Source organism: Tauraco erythrolophus, chromosome 9 (assembly GCF_009769465.1).
Source record: "Tauraco erythrolophus isolate bTauEry1 chromosome 9, bTauEry1.pri, whole genome shotgun sequence".
NCBI classification, from domain to species: domain Eukaryota; kingdom Metazoa; phylum Chordata; class Aves; order Musophagiformes; family Musophagidae; genus Tauraco; species Tauraco erythrolophus.
In genome coordinates this window covers 19,944,741-19,960,174 of record NC_141473.1, presented here as the reverse complement: position 1 = coordinate 19,960,174, position 15,434 = coordinate 19,944,741, and the positions used below count along the sequence as shown (strand labels likewise).

The following is a 15,434-nucleotide window of genomic DNA, read 5'->3' as shown; positions in this document are numbered from 1 at the left end:
GCCTATTCTTCACTGCTTGAGTGCGTTCTTGTTCACCAGCCCAACAAGTTAATATCACTTGAAATGCTCTTGAGCTTGTTTGAATCTGGTTAATATTTAACTTAAAAGTATCGCTCTTTCTTAAGCTACATTTCCTTTAAGTGATTTCTACTTGGTAGCGTGAAACAATTGTCTTCGTAAACCCAACCCAGGGAGATAAACCTGAGAACAGCAGCTTGCAGGAGACTGACAGAACAAGTTACAACACAAACATTTTCCTTTGTAATTTTTGCAATAACAGCCTCCAGTTGCCTAAAAAGGAAAGTAGCAAAACAGGCTGAGGAGGGGAGGAGGGAGAGAGAGAGGAAGAAAATTTCACAAGTGAAGAAAGGGAGGGAGAGGAGAAAAAAGTGCATGAAACCTAAAACTTAAAACAAGTAACTATGAATGGTAGCTAGTTGGCCACCCAAGCTACTTCTGACTAAACATATCCCAAGCCCTCTGCAAGAACACCTCAGACGCCTACTGGGAAAAGGAAGCAACTAGATCCCACACCTTTAATGAGAGTTCCCAGTATAATTAGTTTCAGTCTTTTATTAAATAGGCCAGCTGCTTTCATCACCTTTTGCTGAGTCTTCTTTTTCTAGCCCAGCCCAAATGATGAATATGCTTTATGTTTAACCTGCTAATTTTATACATTAATTGCAGTAGAACTTCCTTGGGAAGAGAATTATTCTTGATGTCACCATCCTCTTTGAATGCTCATGGCTCTGAAGACAAGATGCTGATAATATTTCTGTACTATATTCAGACAGTCTTTCCGAGTGAGGCGTACATATTTCAGGTGTCTGCAGGCACCCCAAAATATATTTTCCCTTTATAGTTTAAATCCATGTTTCCTGTATTTCAAGCTATTTTTAAACAAGTTTTAAAATACATGCATGTAACTGTCCATCTTAAATCCAAGCCCTCTAACTTACATTTGAGAACTTTCATTTCCATACAGTTTTCATATTTATTCTCCAGTGAAGTGAAGGACCATATAACATTACTTATACTGTCTTTATCCTTCTCTGGTTAAAGTAGTGTAGCACCACTGACTGTAGTGTTAGTTAGCTGGCACCAGTTCTAACCCTTTCAACAGCTGTTTACCTGAAGAAAATCAGGTTGGCTTGTAACACTACACCTACCTGTGACAAACCTCACTAGGATACTCCCAATAGATTTATATTTCAGCATGTGGTGAATATTCTGTTGGCCTGAAGACATGGAGGAGTGAGTAACACCTCAAAGGTGAAAGGGTATTCCTTTCTTTACATCTAGAGCCTAAGGAATGGACATCCTCCTACATCAACTGGCCAGGTTGTTGGAATTTATAAACTACAACTTACTGACAAAAATCTCAAATTGCTCAGCTGTTACATGCAACAACTTAATAGTTTACTTAATCTTCTCATAACACCAATATACAAATGCGTGGTAACATGGAAAAATATTTTCTAAAAAAAAAAAACAAACACACCTATCTCCAGAAAGCACAGGGATAGCTTCTGGCAACACCTTCCCCAAGATTGTTTAAATTACCATTTAATCCATCGTCACATCTCAGGCCTTCCTGAAAATCACTTAAGTGACTGCTTTGGTCAGAGCTTCAGCTAGAGAACAGATAAGCAGCCCAACCATGATCAGGTATGAGACTCATGCAAATTTAGGTAGTCACAGGTTCACTTCTGCTTCACATATCGCTTTAATGTTCTTTATCATGCTTATAAATGAGGATTGGAATCCTGAAAATCTTAATCTTTTTTTGCTGAATAAGTCTTTTCTCTAAAAGGTCCCAAGACTCAGTGCAAGGACAAACTGTCACCTACTCGGTCTGTGTAGGAAATGTAATTCTTACTTCCTGAAAGAATTTAACGACACTTCAAAAATTTAGTGTGAGCCAGAAGTGAACTAAGAGTTTGTTAGAAGAGCCTTCACCACAGAAAGAATAAGGGCAACTCATTTTTTAAACTAAATATCAATTAAACTTCAGAACAGCACATTCAATAAAAGACCTGGAAGATCATTTGTCTCTTTAATTTCCAAGCACTATAAACGATATTGCTCCAAATGGCATGAGTTACACTACTCTCAGGAAAGAAATCTGTGGCCTGCTGGAGTTGTGTGTGCAGAACAGTCTTCAGAAACGTGCATTCCCAAGAAATGCAGTCCTGGAATGGCTGGTGTCTGGACAAGAGGAACACCCACCCCTTACAATTCCCCTTAGAAGACTGTTAGCTACCCAGACAACATCATTCCAGCACTGCAAGGGTCCCTTGCACCTCTGCTTTAGGACAGGATTAACTCAACAGCCCCACTAAGCACAAAGAAAGCCTTTCATGGCACGGATGGGAGCCTATATTTTATAATACTTTAAGCCAGACACAGTGAAGCACTGGTGTCACATGAAAAATGCAGGACTTCCCAGCCCTCCCCTTGTCTCCTGATGCTCATATGGTCACTACTGGATTACTTCTGTTACATTCCTCCTGTGGATAAGCTCCAGCAGCTCATCGTTCATATAGACTGATCCTGGCCTGCCCAAGATTCTGTTCCCCATAATCATTTCACAGGCAGTACTGCACAACGTGGAACACAACAATCCTATAAAAGTTGGTGGGGCTACTCATCTGCACAAACCTGCTGACACATGGATAATTTTCACGATCAGTGTTATCGTACGTGGCAACTCTTAATTTAAAATTGGTGATGTAGCATAGTAAGGGGATGATGCCTCAACAGATTGAAGCATTTGACAAACAGCTCTTTTCCCATACACGCCTATTCAAACAACAGGTAATCATCTGGCAAACAAAGGGAGAGAATTCATGAGAGCCACAAAAGTACTTGGGAAGAGGAATAGGATTCCAAGACAAAAGGAAGAACATATACAGACCATTTCCTTAAATAAACTCTACTTTTTTATTTTACAGGTTTTGCAAAGGAGAAAGGAGCACATGTTTTTCCCTTTGTCCTCCCCCTCCAAGCCTGCAGACCATCAGAGATGTGTTTAGAGGCACAGGATACCTCCGGGGTACCTCAGAGAGAGTGGGCAGACAATGGGGGTTAAGAAATACTTGGGCACCTGATAATATGTTCAGCTGCAGATCAGACAACCCAGCCATCAAAGTTTTGCTCCAGCATTTTCAAAACAGAATACTTACTATCTCAATTGGCATGGTCCTCCAAGTAAGGACAGCACATCCTGGTATACAGGTTCTGTATACGTTTTAGGTTTGTGTTTCCTATGCTCTTTTTATAAGCATCTTTTTCATTGTCTCTTTTCCCTGTTCAGGTGCACTTACCTACCTTTTGCTCTTCACTTGATTCCTGCTAACAGTATCAGAAACAGTACCATACATCCCATATGCTGGCATGAGGTGAAAGTAGGTAAAATGTTGCAGATCATTCCATTCATCATGATAATTCTATAAAATAAAACAATGTAGTATGGCGTTAGCTGGAAACACAGCAGAGAAATGTCTTCTGTATCTCTCACTAAGAAGGGGTATCAGGCTTGCCGAGCTGCAATGTTTTTCATTGAAAAATCACTTTTTTGGCTTTTCCACAGACTACACTCTGCTTTATGAAGCAAAATTGCTTCTGTGGTGACTCTCAGGTTCTGTTTACTAACAAAGACTTACTTCATCCCTTTTGTTCACAGAAGACAGGAGATGATTGGCACCCACATTCCAGAGAATCTGCTGCACCAGGTCACCAGGCCAGTGTCAGTGAGCACTGAGTCCCTGGACTGACTACAATTAATTCAGCAGTTAAGCAGAGGTCTCCAAACATATTGTGTTTTCACAGAGTTCATGGAAATAGCTTGGAAGAAGCAAGAAATCTTGTTAGCATCCTCTACACAATGTTTTCAAACTTAATTCAATATTCAAGAGTCCTTACAGAAGCAGGCTAATTCAGAGTAAACTGGTCTTTGTGTGTTAAGGTATTAAATGAACGACAGATATGGGAACGTGTGTGTGATGCTAAATACATACCTTTCAGATCACTAGTATTTTTATTCTAAGATTACCTAAAAAAGAAGAATTGTTCCCAAGCAATCTGCAAACAGCAGTTCAGAAAACAAGTGACAGGTGTGGAACCAGTGACCACGCCAGCTTCTGTAAAAAGCACAGCAGAGACCATGTTCATAGGTAGAAAGTGTTGAGAAAATCTGGATCCTTCCTCCTCTTCATCCCAAAATAATGTGGTCACAGCACTCCCCGAGACAGGCAGCGGTACAGATCAAGATCTGTCACAGCCTCAGGGAATAAGAATTCTCATGTCCCCGTTAAATATCCTAACCACAGGTTAGACACCTCTTCACCTCTCCTGCTCCATGGTGCAACTTGGTTTTTCAGAATGTTACGCAATGGTGTTGTTTATCATAAAATAACTCCACTCCTTAAATACTGCCAAATCAACACTTAAACACTCTCTCCTATACTTGCAGACATCACACAGCACTCTACTGCTGCTCCTAAGTGAATTTTTATTTCCTTTTGTTGGCAAAGGTTTCAGCCAGTGCATCAGTCTGCTAGAGGGGACACAAGCAAGGCAGTCAAAGCACAGGTAAGCTGCTTATAAATATGTGTTCATGGGCTCTTTCTGTGTTGCCTGTCTCCATAAAGATGTGCAGTCTTGCTTTTGTGCAGTTGCTTGTCAGAGTAGACAGCCTGCATCCTTTCTGATCTGCAAGCCTGATGTTATACATCAAAGTGCATGTTTGCTAAAGTTGAGGAGAGGAAGAAGTCTTTGACCTGTACAAATGAGAAAAAGGAGTAACTGATGGTTTCATTTTGTTCTACTTGTTGAGTTTTTTCCCTAGGGATACCACTGTGAGTGCATGAAAATCTCAGTACTGAAGGTGTGTGCCTCAATTAGACATTTTGCTCTCATAGTTCCAAATGCCTTTAAGCTTTCCTTGATAACTTAACCAGGAGATTCTGAAATCTGCTAGCCACATTAAGTGCCCTGGTGCCTTTCTGTCCCATTTACAGTGTATATAAAAAAAATACTATGACTCTTTCAAGAGTACACTGATGAATTTCTAGACAGTTTAAAGATTATTTGCTTTAAATATCAAAAGTCTCCGGAAATCTCCAGAAATCCCCTTTTGAATGTATCTTTCAGGTCTCTACTCTTTTTTTTTTTTTTTTTTTTTTAATTAAATATTTCAGTTAATTCCAGTTTACCATGGTAAATGTTGCTCTTTGGCATTGTTTCATTACATAAAAAGACTAAATTGCTGTTCAAGGCTCCTACAGTCAAGACTTTGCCACTGAAATTAATGAGACAGTGCATGCTAAGCTTTAGAGTCAATCGGTGCACTCAATCTGATTTACAAAGCATTCCTCTGGAAGTATCTTAAAACATGCCAGCTAAGCTAGATGATGATATAGTACATAGAAAAAAGTGTACCCTAAAAAAGAAAACAATTTAGCTACTCCATTGCCTTACCTTTAGTACAACACACTGACTTAAGCTAGGCTTTTCAGTTTTGTTCCCAAATAATGTTCCATGTGCAGAAACAGAAGAACATGGTTTACTTCTGTTTGAATGGAATAAAAAGGCAGAAAGCAGTGGATTATCTACTATAAAACTGTCATTCCAGAGCACACAGATGGGAGGATTTCTGTTCTATTGACAGAAGAATGAAAGTATTCTCCTAAAAAGCAGATGAATATTAAAACTAAGGGTATATCCCAGTTTTGGTTTAATCTGAATATTCTGGTGACTCAAACGGTATGATAGATTTATTCAAAAATGAAAAGAACTGAGAACTCATGAAGAAGTTCAGAGGAAACAAATCCTTTGGCTATCCTTTCCAGGCTCTCCAAATCATTCCTCATGCATGTCAGATAACACACTCTGGTTTTATGACCTGTCTGTTTTCTCTATCCAAAAAAAAAGCAGAGTACTAACTAGATAGACTGCACTTTACAATTCACTTTACTATTCAGAAAAGCTTCTCTGTGATCATCAGTCAACCTCTAAAAACCATGAAAACGCAGTCTTTCCTCCAGGTGGCCAAGACACAGATTTACAATAAGGAGGACCATATATAAGAGAGAAAGAAAGGAACCCATGGCACAAACTAGCACTGATGTCATAGAAGCACATTTCCCCATGTTGGTTCCACATCCTCCTGGAGCCTTTTACTCACTTCTGGCTCTTGTTAAACGGGGTGAGCTGTGGACAGTCCCTCCTCACGCAGGTACTCATTCTGGCAGCTCCTTGGGGAACAGACCCTAGGTAACCTTCAGGAGACCCCCCACTGGAGTCTTCCTGTGGAATTCCACACCACTCTCCTCCTAACGCAAACACCCCTGCATCTGCTCTTTCACACAGCCCCAAGATGTGGCGCTTCCTTGTGCTCCTGTGTTCCCAGGGAATTGCCTTTTCAGCAGGAGTCATGACATCCTTCACTGTGAATTCAGACAAAGGCCAGTACATGAAGACTCGCAACCCTGAATGCTTTATGAATGTTGTAAGTTGGGTCACCTTCTCTCTCTTTCTTTCTAAATTATCTCTTCCAGTACCATGACCACCTCATCACTAACAGCCTCTGTCAGAAGGCTAAAAGTAGGGCCCCTTCAAAGATCCCTCCAGCACTACAACAGGGAGCACCTGCCTAGAAGAAACTTTGGTGCTCCTATTCAAATAGTCCAAGCTGCCAGAAGAAGACATCCTTTGCAGTGGGGGCAAAGCCTGGTTTCTAGTCTCAAGGGAAGAAAAGTCGTCCCCTGCTCTAACAACCTGTTTGCTCAGTACAGTGGCAAGGGAGGTTGAATCCCTTCTTCACACAGCAGATTCTCACAACACAAAGTAATCCAAGACCCCTTCCCAAATCACCAAAGATTTCCTCACAGTACGTGCAAAATTCAGTGTAGGTGCTCTCATGAGTTCCTTTGTGACAAAAGCTCCACCCTTGTTTGCCTTGCGTTCATGGCTTGCCTAATCACTCTTTGGCAAGAAACGATTCATCACAGACCCAAACCCCACAGCTTTTGGCATTCACTTACACAGATGCTGCTGCTGTATTTAGTCTATAGAAAGGTACGTGCTGTATCAGCCTTGCAAAACATGACAAACTATCTCCCAAAAGGTTAATCACTCAACACAATTCTGCTTTGTCCCATACTAAGGGGTCAATTACCAGATAACTACACGAAGCAGCCCACATCCACAGTGCTCAGCTTGGTTATCCTCCAAAACAGGACAAGTTGCATGTTAACAAACTCCTTTGGGTTCCCACAGAGTGAAATTATCAGATATCATGGATACCCCAGCGAGGAATATGAAGTTACAACAGAGGATGGATACATTCTTGGTGTTTTCAGAATTCCTGCTGGGAGGAACAGCCAAATACAGGTGTGACACCGTTACAGGACATAGGAAGGTCTGAGAGCCAACTCTTACATGGGTCCCCCATCTTTCCCTTTTGCACATGCAATGGCATGTTCCACACCTTGCCATTTCAGCAAGAGCACCTAGTCAGAAATGTGGTCTGAATTCTGTATATAGGTTAAAAAATGCGAAACTAGACTCTGCACTCTAATTTTAACTACACATTACTTAATACTACAGCATAAGAAAATCTTCTTTTTCAGGGAAAAAGGCTGCAGTACTGCTACACCATGGTACTTTAGGAGATTCTATTCACTGGATTTCTAACCTGCCCAACAACAGCTTAGGCTTCCTCCTCGCAGATGCCGGCTATGACGTCTGGATGGGAAACAGCCGAGGGAACACCTGGTCTTTAAAACACAAGACCTTTAAGCCCTGCCAGAAAGAGTTCTGGCAGTTCAGGTACTCTGTGGAGAAAGAATTACTGAGGAAAGCAACTTTTCGGGCACTAGCAAGATTGGGCAGTTAATATTGGGATGCAGAACCTTTCCCCTTCTGGTTATATGAAAAAAATCTCCTCCTGGATTGTATGAAAACCCTTCTAGTTTTCATATAATCTAACTTCAAGCGGGACATGCAACATCTAAGGAGACCAGATCAACTCCTTTCCCCAGATGTAGCCACTTCTGGGCATATTGAGGAGTCAAAAGAAGGGTTTGGCTACATGATCTGGTTTCTTTGGGGGAAAAACTTCCAAAACTAGGAGGCCTTTGTAACCTTGAAGTCTCCCACCAGATACCACATCCCAAATGCAGACAGGAGAGAAGACTGCTCAGCTCAGTCGAGAAATCTGATCTATCGCAACTGATGTTACCTGAGAAATATTTTTTTGTAACCCATGCTGGTGAGAGCAATGATTAAATTCACTTCTGCAAGAGCCTTAGCTAATGATCAAAACTGGCACATCCTCCGCAGAGAGCCCAAGGCATCAGGCAGCCTGGCAGTACAGCTGCATCCCTCTACCCTCTTCCTCAACTCAAGCAAGAATACAGACGAAGTGTGCAACTTCGTCTTTCAATGTGTTCTGACTGGTGAAATGAACAAAACTGACATTCAGTAACTCACACTGTGGTAGCCATATTGTCTGCTAGCTTTTTGTGTTTCTTCCCTGTAGCTTCGATGAGATAGGTAAATACGACGTTCCAGCAGAGCTGTATTTCATCATGAATAAAACTGGACAGAAGGATGTATATTTTGTTAGTCACTCAGAGGCTTCAGCTGCAGGTAATGTTAGGACTGCCTGGATATAAAAGTGTTATTGTTGATGATCCATCAGTGGATATTGGGGTTTATGTATGTCATGGTGTGCCATTGCCCTTTTACAAAAATAAAGTCAGAAACAGAGGATAAAATGGAGGGAAGTGGCATGTGGCCACATTCTTAGACAATTATTTTCCTTTCTTCTCATATGTGCATTCTAAGGGTCTTTTTGCAGAACAAATCATTCAGGCCAAGACAACACCTTCTTTGCATTTAGGTACCTATGTTTTAGGCAACCAGTCAAATTTCTCACCAAAACTGTCAGTGGAGAAATTTATACATGTTCAGAAAACAGGATGGGATGCACCCTTTTTGGTTTTCCTTCCTTTCTTCCTTCCCCATAGTCTTCCTTTATGTGCATGTTCACTATTACCTCAGTTTGCACCTAGTTACAAGTAAAAATTCTGCTTTTAATCTTCAGATTAAATATTATATTACTGTATGCCAGCATAAACATGTACAGTCTTTTAGAGACTTCAAGCTGAAAACTTCATTATTTTAAAAGAGTTTGGGGAACTTTGGAGGGAATTTGAATTAAGAAAATCTGATCGATACATTTATTTCCTTAAAAATCTCCTTTACACAAATTTGTCATTTCAGAGAATATCAACATCTAGATATGCACTAATGAACCTATATCCTTAGAATGAATTCTGTCTCCCAAATAAAAGTTGCAAGAATCAAACACTTTCCTTGTGTCTGCAGCACAGAAATGGACAATAGCCAATGAGCTGCTAATCTAGTCTCACTTCTTTGCTGCCTACCGCTTTTTTTTTGTTTGTTTGATCTGTGGAGATCTCTTCACTAACTTGACTGGTGCCTTCTGTGTTTGCAGGCTTTATAGCATTTTCTACTCATCCTGAGCTGGCTCAAAGGGTTAAACTGTTCTTTGCTTTGGGACCAGTAGCCACAGTCACACATGCTACCAGTCTTCTGGTAACACTTACGCGTCTTCCCCAACCAGTGATCAGGGTATGTCGTTCCTCTTTCTAAAACACATAATTGTCTGCTTTGTATCTACTGGACTCACTCAACCTGAACTGATTTTAAGGGGGTAATGAGTTAAGAATGAATGTAATGCATCAGAGTGCTGAAAGTGCTGGTAGACTTCAGACTTCCCACAGAGCTGAGCTGCAAGGCTTGGTGCCGCATCTCTTTTGCAGCTTCTTTAAGATAACAGGCATACTTTCACCATTATTTGTTTAAATCAAATATTTTTGAAGGAAGCTCACAAATATCAGAACAAAAGGAGTCTAACAGTCTACTAAATCTAGCCTTAAGCACTAGTAGAAAACTACAAATAAGACATTTCATTTCTTAATTTTATTAGACATGCAGTTCATTCGTGCTTTTGAAATATTTACTTGTAAAATGATAAAGGAAATTTAAAGGGAAATACTTATTCCATGCCAGAATTTGCTAATTTAATAGATTTTGCTGGGAATGGTGGAAATCCTGCGATGCTATACTTTATTTCAAACTGCAGGGGCACATCCTCATTTTGTCCAAGCTGTACCCATTATGTGACTATAGAGTATCCAGCTCTACACCCTTCTTATTCATCTGCTCCCTCTTTACTTAACAGCAAAGCTAACAGTACAGTTTGTGCACCTGCTTTGAAGAAATATTAGGGCAAAAAGGGAATTCCTATACTCTGCAGTCATGAGTGCAGCCAACTGCCCTTTCTCGCTGAGATCAGTGCACTAAAAGCAGATGGATAGTGACCTCCAAGACTCATACCTAATAATAAGAATGAGGAAGATCATGTGGTGTGCTCTTGGAAAGAACAGACTTTAAAGGATATTGGGATGGCATGCAGTTTCAGCAATCTTAGTTAAGAGGCAAGGCTATTAGAGAAGAGGGAGTGACAATTTTCTGCATGAAATAATCCTGCAACAAGAAAAAAACATTTTTCACTTTTCCTCCCCTCAGTTAGTACTTGGCTGCAAAGGAATTCTTCGCCAGAATGAACTGCTAAAAAGACCTCTAACATGGATATGCAGATCTCTGGGAAAAATTTGTGGCAGTATCTTGTGCTACATAGCTGGAGACAGAATACAAAACCTGAATGTGGTAAGCATGTTCAAGAACACCTGAATATAAGTAAAGCTAAAGTAATTTTGAAGAAAGACAGTTTTTCTGCCTTATGTCTACATACAGTTGCAGGGACATAGGGAAATGCAAGGGTGGTTTCAAGTAATGCCAACTAGGACCTCGGCTAATGATGAGATGTGTCACCTGACACACTCAAATCACACACGGAAAGACTGAATTTAGAATGTTTCCACCTTGCAATGATTTCTCTCAGTGTCCCCTCTTTGGAGGCTAAGCCAAAGAAAAGTTGGATAGATACTAAAGCTTTTTAAAATGGACAAATGGATGAAGGAAGATCTTTTTTTTTTTTCTTTTGCACAATTTGTATTTCCTTCCTAAATAGAAAGACATCCAGATCATCTGAACATATGAGATTTATATGTAGCAACCGAAAAGAAACTAAACATTTCCAGCCAAAACTCAAAGCTGTTTCTTCATACTTCTCTCAATGGCAAGATCTCATTTCTTTAATCTGACCGCTACCTTTTTTTCTTGCAGACCTTCCACATGTCTGTTCTCCAGTGGCCTTTGGTCTCTCATACTATTGAACAAGTGTTCCCATAAAAAGCTCTCAAACATGTAGATTCACTATGCTCAAGCAAACAGTCTATTAACAATCCTCTACTGATTAAGAACAGCACTATTTAAAAGCATCATAGAAAATGGGAAAAGCAAAGGCCATACACATTCCCCAAATGATGTTTTCCGTATGACTTTGGGAAAGACTTTCCCAAAGGTACAAAATTCCACGTATTCATTCCCACTGTAAACTCACGTATTTGTGAGGCTATCCTCAACTTTCTTTTTCACATTTGAAGAATATCCTATTAAAATGGAGTCTTAACACAGTAGCAGAATGTTGCTCAGGTCCTTCACAGCTTTATTCTGTCACAGCACCGGATCCCTGCCTTAATAACACTTCTGCTTTCTCTCCAGAGTCGAATAGATACGTACGTAGGACATTACCCTGCTGGAATGTCAGTACAGAACGTTATTCATTGGCATCAGGTATAATGCACACTGATTTATAAATAGACCCTTACTACTGCTTTTTATGCATCTGACAGCCTCCAGGGAAGTCCGGACGTGGTGGATCAGGGAAACTGCCCCTCACATCTTCTCACATGCTGCCATGAGCACCTATCACAGAGGGAGCACTGTTTCCCATGGCTCACCAGACCATTACCTGGATTGCCCCTTTGGTATCAGGCACTGAGATTTCCCCAGGGCACATCATGCCTCTCTGCATGTTGGGCTCTAATGGCTTCCAGCCTTCACCTTTATTTCTGAAGACATTTGCCTTGAGAGCTGCAGAAGTGAACATAAGCACAGTCTGGACACTTGGCAGGCAGTAGGAGGATAGTGGAAACTTGAGCATCTACAGGATAATCCAGACAAAGAAGTGATCCAGGTTACAGCTTTTCTCCCAGAGGGTTAATTGCAGCCTGGATCACTCCCCAAAGTCAGTTCACCACACAAGCACTTCTGCTGGCACAAGTGGCAAGGGAGGAACTGTCTCTTCTCCTGGCATCTTACACCACTCTCAGACCTAAGCTTGCTCTGCCTATGCTCCTAATCAAACCAGGGCAAGAGTGTTTCGGCTTCAAAACACTCGACTGTATGTGCACAGAATTGTGGCCACTTCTGCCAGCACTTAAATATGTGCATGCTTCTCCACACGTCCTTGACTAAAATTCCCAGGATCCAGGCCACCAGCACTCAGAACCAGAAAACAGAGTCAAGCTAGCAGATTTCTAGCATATCGTGACTTACTTAAAGGTTTGGATAAAAAAAAAAAACATGCAGGCACATTTTCAGTAAGACAGATTCATCTTTTATTATTTTTTTTTCCTTTTAGACAAAGCACATTTAAAAAGACAATGGTTTAGTGTTAAGCCAATCACACCCTGCTCCCAATAGCCAAATTCTTGTAAGAAGTACAGAGCCTCTGCAAACGTCACCACTGCTGTGAGGAGACCAGACAAAACTGATACACAAAAGTCAAAGTGTGTGAGAAGGTATCTGTCATATGTTACACTAGACTAGTAAAAGTCCTGACACACTTCTACATCACAAACAGGCACTCCAACTTTAGCTAACTAAGATAGTCAAGCAAAATTTTAATAACAAAACATACCAAGGGTGGTGGCTGAGGATCAGGAGAGAATGTTAGCAATGGGAAAGGCGATGAAGCCACTCACCCTACAATCCACCCTCAGTATCCCTGGAAGCCTGTCTACTGTCTGAGCCTTGGCTTCAATCACAGGCAGAAAAATGCCTTCTGCACTCTACTCTGTCTCTTAACACTTTCATTTTATCTGTCCTTGTTATAATATTCATAGCTAACACGTGCAGACCGATTTCAAGCTTATGACTATGGCTCTAAGGAAAACATGAAGAAATACAACCAGGTAAGGCGATATGGTTTCCCTGAGAATTCATCCTCATGTTCTGGCAAAACTAAGAAGAGAAAAAAATCAGATTTTAGCACTCTGAGAGCTACAGAAAGAGGGGGAGAGTGGTCTGAGATAATGTTTCACCGAAATCTAATACTTGTAAGTGTGAAAGTCTGTTCGCAGACAAGGCATGGACAGATCCTTGCAGACAGCTAACAGAAGTTGTTAGTTTTGCGTCCCCTACTGATGCAGGGATGTGTCCAAGAACATGTCCATTTACCTGCCATTCCCAAAATGCTAAGAGCCACACTCAGGTCCTAGGACTGGATGAGTATGGAGCTCTTCACTTCCCCCAAAATCCTCAAAGTCTACCTTCCACTTAAACACTAGATTGGAGAAGGGTGAGGGAATGTGGAAATGTATACCTTGGTTTTGGGAAGCTACTTATAGCAAAAATAAAAGAAGGGATGATTCAGCACAGCACAGCCCAGACCACTGTTGTGGGGAACTAATGTACCCTGTTCAGAAAAAAAGAAACAGACAAAACTTGGTCACTAGGAGCTTTGATTACTGCCTAGTCAGCACTCAGAAATGCTGTGCTCCTCCTGCAACACTGAAAGCATGTTTGAGAATTTTTTCAGATTTGATCGGATCAGTTGAATTCTAGAGAGCTTTTCTGAGTCAGGGCAGGTTATTTCATGGGTGGCATATTATTTTACAGGTCGAGAAAGACTCCAAAGATTTCTCAGACACCTTCCATCCGCACGTATGGTCTTTAAATATTGAAGTTTGAGTTTTGGAATGGTCAATGTTCTATTCCCAATACTTTGGATGGTTAGGAAACTGCCCTCAAAAAGCAGTCAATGAGAAAAATAACAGAACCACTCTTAGATAATAGGGGTCAATTTAAAAGCATCTTGTGCATGGTCCCTTACCACCCTGTAGAAAAATAACCATCCTACATTAAGTCATTTGGCTCAGGTCTCAGAAGATCACCATTCTACTCTTCTGTGTTTCTTTGATTTTCTCTGTGATGATACTTAAGGCAAGTATGCTCACAGGCTATCACTCCATCAGTAGCAACACTGTGACCTCGAGACAGTGTCAAGTGAAGTCTGGAACCATACAACTAAAAGTCTTTCATTCTATGCCCCATAAAATCATGAAGAGGATCCTACATAAGGCAACAATGGGACACACATGAACAACTCTGCAGTCCTTGCCTGATACACACAGACATGGCTGTTTCAATATCCCCACCTCTGAAGGGCACAAGCAGGGGTCAAAACGGACGACACTCTTAGCCATTCATTAAGGAAAAACCCAGGGATAGAATAGATAATTCCTTTTTATAGTCAACAGGAAATGGGTTCGGGCAATAAACGCTAAGAGGGCAGCCTTCATCCTTACTGTTTTTTTAGAGCGAGTGCAGGAGGGAGAGAGGTGCTTGCACAGAATCCTTTCTCTAAACACAACTTCTGATACAACAGCATTCACTCAGGTCTTCTCCCTTTCTTACAGTCTATGCCTCCTGCTTACAAGATAGAGAAGATAAACATTCCAATTGCTGTTTGGAGCGGTGGACGTGACAAATTTGCAGATCCAAAAGACATGGCAAAGCTACTTCCTCGGATTACTAATCTCATTTACCATGAGCATTTTCCTGCTTGGGGACATCTTGATTTCATCTGGGGCCTTGACGCAACTGAGAAAATGTATCGGAAAATCATTGAACTACTAAGAAAATATCCTTAAAGCTTCACGCAGGGAATTTATTAATTGGGTAAAAACCTCAAAGATTTCTCTTTAGCAGTTGCATATGGGTATAGAGACACCCACCCCTTACACTTCCCCTCAGAAGAGTGTTAGCTACCCAGACAACATCATTGCAGCTCTTCAAGGGTTCCTTGTATCTCTGCTTCAGTATGGTATTAGCTCAACAGCTAATAACACTGATTGGTATAGGGGTTTACAAACCACTGTCGATTGGTTAGCTTTTTTTTTATGTTGTTTTCCATGGTGTTACATTATTTTGGTGACTGCAGTCTCTCTGTGAAAGTTGAGATACATGGGGATGGCTGCTGAAAATACAAACATATTAGAAGGAACACTTAAGGGATCACTTATTTTGGAAGATTTTAGCTTTTACAAAACTGATTTTGCTACAACTGAAATCTCATTTTCTCTTCTCTTCTAGATTAATACCACATATTCCACCTGAGACATAGGTCTTATCCCATGAAAACCTAGAAA

The 15,434-nt window shown here is 40.8% G+C and overlaps 1 protein-coding gene across 1 annotated transcript; it reads left to right on the top strand.

The window, feature by feature from the left end:
- The first annotated feature begins 1,660 nt into the window (after positions 1–1,660).
- Positions 1,661–14,936, top strand: LOC104375795 (lysosomal acid lipase/cholesteryl ester hydrolase). Its single transcript, XM_086616835.1, has 11 exons — positions 1,661–1,668; positions 4,536–4,593; positions 6,305–6,511; positions 7,282–7,388; positions 7,627–7,833; positions 8,546–8,655; positions 9,527–9,663; positions 10,624–10,764; positions 11,722–11,793; positions 13,128–13,196; positions 14,703–14,936. Exons 1-11 carry the CDS (start codon positions 1,661–1,663, stop codon positions 14,934–14,936), a joined length of 1,350 nt encoding a protein of 449 aa, XP_086472961.1.
- The last annotated feature ends 498 nt before the right edge of the window (positions 14,937–15,434 follow it).